This window comes from Armigeres subalbatus, chromosome 2 (assembly GCF_024139115.2).
Source record: "Armigeres subalbatus isolate Guangzhou_Male chromosome 2, GZ_Asu_2, whole genome shotgun sequence".
NCBI lineage: Eukaryota > Metazoa > Arthropoda > Insecta > Diptera > Culicidae > Armigeres > Armigeres subalbatus.
This window is the reverse complement of record NC_085140.1, coordinates 380,609,294-380,618,510: the sequence shown is the minus strand read 5'-3', so window position 1 is coordinate 380,618,510 and position 9,217 is coordinate 380,609,294. Positions and strand designations below refer to the sequence as shown.

General features: G+C 40.8%; 1 protein-coding gene across 1 annotated transcript; it reads right to left on the bottom strand.

Annotated features, from left to right (window-relative positions):
* Positions 1-6,350: 6,350 nt before the first annotated feature.
* On the bottom strand, positions 6,351-7,903 carry LOC134217300 (serine protease snake-like). Its single transcript, XM_062696055.1, has 3 exons — positions 7,816-7,903; positions 7,733-7,753; positions 6,351-7,680 (listed from the first exon to the last, which is right to left on the bottom strand). Exons 1-3 carry the CDS (start codon positions 7,868-7,870, stop codon positions 6,836-6,838), a joined length of 921 nt encoding a protein of 306 aa, XP_062552039.1. The 5' UTR covers positions 7,871-7,903; the 3' UTR covers positions 6,351-6,835.
* Positions 7,904-9,217: the final 1,314 nt, after the last annotated feature.

Sequence of the window (9,217 nt, the reverse complement as noted above, 5' to 3'; positions counted from 1 at the left end):
ATTTGTTTTACTTTCGCGAGTAGAAGAAATCTAGTTTATGTATCGTGTTTCGTTTATTTGTATTGCTCTTTTATTTTAGTGACAATGCTTATTAAAACACTGTTAGTGGACTTGAAAACATATTCCAAATTGTTATAAAATGCAAAGTCATATACAAGCATCAATATTTTGCGCTGCGGCAAGTGCTGGAAGCAGTGGACGTTCTCACCTCGACGTGAATAGACGAACTTGTTCACTGATGTGCTCTCGGTGCTGTTTTTTGTTCGTGTGCGGTATTCGTAAGCATCACAATGGCTTGCGAAATCACGGTAAAAACACGCTGGCTTTCTCGTTCCCTGAATGCGCAGCTCAACCAACTCTGGTTGATATGGCGCGTTTCGTGAAATCCCTGAGTGGAAATCAAAAAATGATGGAAACTGCGTACAAAATTTCCGACGAAAAGGCGGTGTTCATACGCTTCAAAACGGAGGAAGAGATGAAATTTGCTTTGGAGAATAATGCAGAGATGCTGCCATTCAACTTACAGTTTATACTCAGACGCCGAAGAGTGAACACGTACTCTAGAGTGATTACCAAGTGATAAACGGTTGCTCACACTTAGTGTGATTTTTTTTGTTTTGCGGAATCTATTCATCGAATAGATCTAACATGGAAACCAGAAAGAACACTTTGAAACTGGCTTTTGCTCAATCTGCAAAGATTCCTCTACATCTGGATGTTTTACGGTTCATGATGCGCGTGTTGAATGTTCCTGCTACCGATGTTCAACCGTTTCACTGCAACAATGGAGGAACAATATTGGTTTGAATACGCTGATGGAGAAAAAATCCGGATTCACCTCGAGATGGCAAGCAGGCAATTCAAATACGTTAGGATTTTTAATCTGCCACCGGAAACAGAAGACAAGGACATTTCGGCAGTGCTTGGACAGTTCGGCAGGATACGGCAACACGTGCGTGAAAGGTATCCTATGGAGTATGGATATCAGGTTTTCAGTGGCGTTCGAGGAATCCACATTGAAATTGACAAGGAAATTCCAGCGAGCTTGTACATTGGGCATTTCAGAGCGCGATGCTATTATGAAGGGTTGAAAAACAAGTGCTTTTTTTGCAAGGCAGAGGGACACAATAAAGCTAACTGTCCCAAGTTAGCGGATATGAAAGGTCAAGCGGTGTCTGTGATGACAGGCAATCGGTTGTACAGTCGGATGGCGGCGAATATACAGATCGCTGCGAGCCACAATGAAAACCAAAACGTACCTGTATCGTTCATGACGGTGTTCAAAGTTCCGCAGCAATCAAGCTCTAAGACCTTGAGCCAAGGAGAATCAGAAGAACAATCAATTAGTCAGGAGGTGGCAACGGGCAAAGGGAGTTCTCATCCAGAAAGTGTGGTTAAAGGCTCTCCCAGACCTAAGCGATTTCATCGCCGCGATTCTATCGTTGAGTCGCTGCAGGCAATATTCTTTACGCTTCCATACCAACGGCGACAGAATCGCCTTCGCCAAGCGATAGAATCGCGTCGTGACTGTCGCGTCGCGTGTGTTTGGGGGAACCTTAACTTTGGGGCAAACAGCGATGTCGCGGTGAAACGAAATGAGCTTGATGTGCAAGTGACACACACTACTAACAGTTCGATGGAGATGGATGATACATCACGTGCGAGCAAGGAGGAGAACAATTTGAAACGACTACCAGCATCGGTTTCTACATCGTGAAACGATAAGTCTGACAAGGAGAAGGAAAAAGGTAGAAGACGAGGAAAGAAAAAGAAACCGCACATTGAAAATTCATCCGGTGATAGTGTAAGTAGAAGTCGCTCTAGGGGAGTCTCTCGTGGTAGCTTACGGGGAACTCATCGTGAGTGTGTATAAGTGGCCCTCTGACGTGAATCTGATGTCATACATTCGAAAAATTGCTACGATCAATCTGAACTCTATTAGATGTTGCGTTAAGCAGAATTTGCTGAAGGACTTTGTGTGGAATAACGATCTTGATGTTATCTTCATGCAAGAAGTTGCGTTTGAGATCTTCTCTTTCTTGCCGACACACACAACAATAGTGAACATTAGTGATGACGGGAAGGGGACGGGTGTTTTAGTACGCACTAATATCGAATACTCAAATCTGGTATTGAACACTAACGGTCGGATTACATCGGTTGTGATTGAGGGAGTAAACTTTGTTAACGTCTATGCGCATTCTGGCTCGAAGTATAAATGAGAAAGAGACATTCTGTTCACTGAGAATATGATGATACACATTGGTGAGTTCAGAGAGAATGTTTTTCTTGGGGACTTCAAGTGTATACTTGATAGACAAGATTCAACAGGAACAACTAAAAATATATGTGCTGGATTAAAAAAACTAGTTAGTGCTGAATCGATGTTTTACTTTTGCGAGACGTGATTCAAAATCAAGACTTGATAGAATTTACGGGTCGAAAGCTTTCATTGAACAGGTAATCGCTATCGCTGTTCCTTTTTCTGACCACCATAGTGTGGTTATGACCGTGGAGGTAAATAGGGGTGCACAAATAAGTTTATACGGGAGAGGATACTGGAAACTAAACTCCAATTTGATTTATAACAGGGAAATTCAGGATAAATTCAAATCGGTGTACATCCAGTTAAAAAATAGACACTCATTCCAAAACATTAGTTTCTGGTGGAACAATGATCTGAAAAACGGAATTAGGAGATTTTTTTAAAAACAGAATCGTTTCATTTGAATCAACAGATAACACGAGAAAAAAGTTTTTAATATAAATGTTTTTGTGATGCAGTCAAGTTCCAATCGTTGAATATCGATGTAACTGCTGAACTGAATTTGGCAAAATCCAAATTAATGAATTTAGAGCAGAAACAGCTTCTCTTCTGTTAACAATCTTACACTGCTTAGAAACATCATTATTAAAGCAAACAAATCTCGCTTAACTTTTCAAAAGGTCCTAAGTAACTTTTTTTTCGTGAATTAATTTGAGTAGCGCAATCAACAGAACAACATGAATGCTTCTGATTGCAGTATTCTAATTAATTCACGAAAGAAATGTTACTTAGGTCCTTTTCAAAAGCTAAGCGAGAAATGTAGAAATTTCAAAGGTGTTATATTGTCGATAGACTTAGAAAAAGCTTTCGATCGCGTTAACCACAATTTCTCTGGGCGATTTTGAAGAAATTTGAGTTTCCTGAAATATTTATAAACTGCCTTCAAAAGTTGTACAGAAATGCAACCTCAAAAGTATTATTCAATGGTTTTTTAACAAGCTCGTTTCCAGTTGAATGCTCTGTGAGGCAAGGATGCCCATTGAGTATGGCTCTGTTCGCTTTGTATATCGAACCTTTGCTTAGAATGATAGATAAAAACATTAGAGGTGTATTAGTCAATGATGTTTTCATAAGAATTATTGCATATGTTGATGATTTGAATATTTTTATAAGATATGATGCGGAGTTTAGTGTTGCATTGGAATTGATAAATTACTTCAGTATATTCTCCAGAATCAAAATAAATTTCCAAAATTCAAAATATTTGAGACTTAACAATTGCCTTCTTGGTCCGCAGTTGATGACTGAAGCAAAAAACATGAAGATTTTAGGAGTTAAATTCTCAGAAAAATTTGCAGATATGGTAGATTTGAATTACGAAGACTTGATACAAAGCATTACTTATAGCTTAGCACTACAATTCAGCAGAAAACCTAACATCGTTCAAAAAATATGGATTCTAAATACTTATGTGCTTTCAAAATTGTGGTATGTGGCACAAATTATGCCGCCTGATAACAAACACATCGCTATACTTAGAAAAAAGTGTGGAAATTTTATATGGAAAGGAGCGTTAGAGTGGAATGAGCTGTACGCTCCAGTAGTCAAAGGTGGTCTCTTATTAACAGACGTCGAATCTAAATCTAAATTATTATTATTATTTTTATTTGGGACACTTCACACCAGAATATGGTGCATTCGTGTCTTCTTGTTCTTCTTGAGCTTAGTATCCTTTTTTTTTTACTTCAAGTTTAATATCTGAATTTCATGTTTTTTCATGACTCTTATTTTGTCCTTTCTGCTCTCCTCCTCCTCTACTTAGTGACGATGTAGCTTTACAGCCGTCAGAATAAATGCCAGGGCAAATCATACGTTAGCAGCGGTATTGACGCTCTGAAAAAAATGGTGACGGTAGTATGTGTATGTTTCAAAAAATGATATTATATGACCTATGGGACGTCTTGCCCCACAGTGCCAGCCATTGCCGAAACTACTACACATTTGTTTCCAGGACTACCGGCAACAGCCGGCACTGGAGAAAGACTTTGTGTAGTATCGTTGGCTTCTGCGCTGCCGCTCCTCTGTTCTTGCCCTCTTGCTTAAAAGTTGGTTATAAAGTTCTGTATCACGTAAAAGTTCTGCATTTTCGTTGATTTTTTCTTCAGTATTTCCTAGAGCATCGCGTAAACTGGTACTGATGTTATTGTTCTTTCTTGCTTCTTCATATTTTCTGCATTCAAGTATTAAATGCCGGACGTCCAACACCGTTCCGTAAAACAAAGAAACTCAGGGCGGCACTGTTCATCTGTAGAATCTAAGGACGGCTATCCGCACAAAACGGATGGTAAAAACGATGCATCATCAAGCAAAGAGGAAAGTAATAATTGTTCTATCATTCCTGATGCTCCCCGGGAGAAGACGAAGTACAGGATCGCTTCGTACGAGTGGATCGAAGACGAATGCAAAAGACAGCTTATTATAGAGGAGGACAAAATTCGGATAGCAAAAACTATGAATGTAAAAGCAGATGAGATCGAATTTTACATTGACAAATAGTTAGTTTATTATTAACAAAATATTGTTTTGCGGCTCCGCAAAGTATTAGACACGACTGAGCCTAATAGATAAACGAAATAGAAAAAAAGCACTGGAAGCGTTAGCACTGGAAGCGTACGGAGGTCACCGTAGCCCACCCGTAACGCTTTTGTTGTCGAGGTGAGAATGGTGCTCACTGCATCACAGTATTCTCTACTGCACCTGCAGGTTCAAGACGACACCAGCGCTGTAGGTTCGACATAATTCTCTCAACGAGGTTTTCCGGGGTCGTATCCATGCCGCTGACAAGCAGTATGGCATTGCGTTTAATATCGAATCGCGGGTATGCAAACATCACATGCTCTGCCAATTCTAACTCACCTACACGTTCTGGGCACTACGCAGAATCAGCGAGGTCAAACATATGCAGGAACTTTATAAAGCAGCCATGTTCAGACAACACTTGGCATTTAGTGCTACGGCCGTAGCGTCCCACCTAACACCAGGACTTTGACTTGTGCGCTTTGAGCGACACACGGTTGGCATAGCGGACCCTGCTTGCTGATACATACGGCTTATTATAGAAGTTTAACAGAGCCCACTGCCAAACCCCACCACATCCTAGGCACCACAACTCGCAGATGGCCTGGAAAAGGATCGTCTAGCCCTGAGACACAGTACCTGCTGCCCACCACGATGCGTCTCCGAATTTATCTGCTGGGATTGTTATGTATTGTATTGTGTACAGCAGTCACCCAAGTGAGTCCAAAAACCAGAATTCTTCAACCACACCGCGATAAACACAATGCAAAACACATTCGAGCTCCATCGTCGTTATCATCAGAGGCCAATAGCAACAGGAATTCGGGATCGAAAGTGGGGCTAGGTCGGCCACGATCTACGCAGGGGCGGAAACGAAATTTGTAAACAAGCATTGGACTGGAACCCAGCGGGACAACGCATCAGAGGCATACCCACAGGCTCATGGCGACGAAGCCTCAATAAAGAAATAAAAGAAGTCGACCGAAATCTAACATGGCAACAGGTTAAAGCGATAGCTGTACATCGCTCAGCATGGAGATTTTTCAAGTCGGCCCTTTGCACCACCGGAGGTGTACAGGATCGATAAGTAAGTAAGTAAGTGCTTATATAGCGTACGTATGACATATGTCAATATGTCCATATCTGTTTTCTGTCAAAAGTTAAGTCGGGGTGCCGACACCCGCCCAGTGCCGGCAACCGACCACTGTTTCCTATACAATCAGCCTGTTAACACACATTTCTAGTCACACCGTTTAAATCATCATTGCAATCATAAAGTACTGCATTCATCTCTGTATTATGTAGTTAATATAGGCGAGTTCGGAAAAAATATTTTAAGCTCTTTTTAGTGGAATGTATTCAACCGGCTCAGACAGTTGATAGGCGAGTTATTGCGTAGAATGCTCGCAATTCATAAAAATGTCCGGCTTCTAATCGATTCAAACCTCGAGAAGAATAATTGTAAAGAAATCCATCTGGGCAGCTCAGGCTGTCTTTTGATTATTTTGACGCATTAAATTAATATGGATTACAATAGTGGAACTATACTTAAATTAGCTCGGTCCAGCTTGATGAAATATTTTAGAAAATTTACCATACGAATTCAAGCGTCCGAAGTATGAATAATATGTTCGAAGTTTGATTTTCCACGGTAACTCCAAGTGGAAATTTCTTATATGGGTTCTGCATCCAACATCAATGTTAAAGTAATATTATTCGATGGGTACATAAACCATAACGATGACATAACGAAACACAGAATTTTGTTCAAAATTGAAATGGAATGTAGAGCCTGTTTTACGTTGACGTCCCTTCCTTTGGAAGGGATTTAAAATTCCCTAGTATGCAAAGTTTGAAAATGTCATCGGAAAGATTTATCGATCGCTGGGAAAAACTGTAAATATAAACATAAAATAAAAGAATGCAAATCAAATAAAACACTTAAATTCGGTATTACAATTTTCATGGCACAACTATATTCACATGTTATCACTACTTCCAAACTACGCTTTCGATCCAATCGATATAGCTTGCAACACGAGTGTAGACGGCGGGGGATCGACCGACTCCGCAAAACGATCCAGCCGAGGTCACCGCCAGCACATGATGGATGCATCCATCCGTTTCGGTAATGATCTGAACAGGGCCCCCGGAGTCACCCTGACAGGTATCCCTATCTTCATGCTCACTTCCAATGCAAAGCTGTTGTTCGATGATGCCTTGCTTGAATTTACGTTGACCAGCATATTGTGCGATACATTCGGCCTTGGCAAACAAATCCAGTGGAACCTTCTGCAGTACGTTGGACATTTTAAGCTCTTCCGTAAATCCGAAACCGGTAGCCACTACTTTCGTAACGTTCATGGCCAATGTATCCCACAAGCAAGCTGGTCGAACGAAAAACGAAAATGTCACATCCTCCGCCAGTTTGATAAGCGCAATATCATGATACGAAGCGGTGAATTTGTAATTCGGGTGGAGGATATTGTCCTCAATTTCATAATCCTCCTGGTTGTCATTATCGTTGGTCAGATCGTTCTCTCCCAACCGAACGATTTGGGGAGGTCCAGGTGCGAAACAGTGACCAGCAGTTAGCACATATCTTTCACTAATCAATGATCCTCCGCACAGGAAGTCGTAACGCTTCGGATTCGATTTGGATCTCCAGCCGAGCAATGCTTGATGCGGGAACTCCCCAGGTTTGGCATCTTCTCCATTGACAATAAGATTGATGGTCTTGGAGCAGTTGAATATTTCCACCAAAATCGGGTCAGGATTGGGTAGGAGGTAGATGAACTGTGCTCGTTGAATCGTTTGCTCACGAAACTTGGAACATTCTGTAAGAAAATAATTAGTGACGAAAAAACGCATTTTCCAAAGAGATCTTACCTCGTTTAGAAATGCGTTGACCTGGAAGAGAATTTATTATAACTTTCCAAACTCAAAATATTAGACGATCGTATTGAAACAACCTTGAGCTAACAAACACAGTGCAAAATACGCAACACATCGTAAGCAAGTGATCATTATGCTTTCTGCTGTGAGAAGCAACACGCTGTAATGTCGGAAACGAACTGACCGGTTTCTTTTGTTGTATTCATCGTTTCTTTCTACACGCAGTTCGGTGGCTGCAGCAATGCAAAAACAGGTTCCTACTGGAACATAAACGATTAAGGTCTTCCCAAACACACGCGATGCGATTCTATCGCTTGACGACTGCGATTCTGTCGCCGTTGGTATGGAAGCGTGAATGGTACATTGCATGCAGCGACCCAAAAATAGAATCGCGGCGATTAATTGTCGCCATCGCGTTGATGGAAGCGCTTAGGTCGGGGTGTGCCTTTAGACCAGTAGGTATACAATTATTAAGTGTGGGATAGCAATACACTAATCACTGACGAATGCAAATACAAAATAGATTTGAAGTTAGAAGCCGCAGAGTAAAGACGTGATTCCATGTTTAGAATTTTATGACGACTGGTCTTTAGATGGGCCTCCGCTAGTTGGCCCACGGCTCAATTAAAAGGCAATTCAAATCAAAGTGGTGAAATTAAATGAAATAGTACTAATTCGTCTTATGGCAAAAGCAATTATACGCCAAAATTCAATGCAAACGCAGAAAATAGAATTTGACGTCACTGGGAATAATTTGCTAGTTGGAATGGAACTTAACCCAACTGCATAAAAACATATTTTGCTAAGCTAATTTTTAAGCACTTTTAATAGAATGTCTCCACCTGTAATAAGACGAGTTTAGTACTATTCCATTTAACGTTGCTAATTAAGTTGAGCCCATCTAGCGAACCGTGACTGTAGGGTGCAACTCTTGCGGTTAAGCTTATATAGCTTGGGAATTTCGTCGGGTTGATTGATTGATCGCTGCCAATTTATTGTAAATGTGGAATCTATTGGAATAAAATAAACGAATGTGGTCGTTTGAAAGTTCTAATTCTAAGTGATTGAGTGTTGCTGGAAGCGGGAGATTTTTACCTCAGATTCAGAAAACATGTTATGAACGTTATTTCCACCGAGCTAATGGAAGGAAAATTAAAAGCATACTTTCGACTTCTGAAGTCTGTTTTGGCTTCAAAAGTACATACATTTAAAACGCATTTGAATTAGATCCTTCTTCTTCTTCTTCTTCTTTTCTTCTTATTGGCATAACGTCCCCACACTGGGACAGAGCCGCCTCACAGCTTAGTGTTCATTGAGCACTTCCACAGTTATTAACTGCGAGGTTTCTAAGCAAGGTTACCATTTTTGCATTCGTATATCAAGAGGCTAACACGATGATACTTTTATGCCCAGGGAAGTCGAGACAATTTCCAATCCGAAAGCACCGGGAATCGAACCCAGCCACCCTCAGCATGGTCT

Excerpts from the sequence above, each read along its gene's own strand:
- LOC134217300 (XM_062696055.1), bottom strand. The coding sequence starts at position 7,870 with ATGATCACTTGCTTACGATGTGTTGCGTATTTTGCACTGTGTTTGTTA. Across the intron at positions 7,754-7,815 it reads ACTGTGTTTGTTAGCTCAAG|GTCAACGCATTTCTAAACGA; the intron begins GTTGTTTCAATA and ends ATTCTCTTCCAG. Across the intron at positions 7,681-7,732 it reads TCAACGCATTTCTAAACGAG|AATGTTCCAAGTTTCGTGAG; the intron begins GTAAGATCTCTT and ends ATTTTCTTACAG.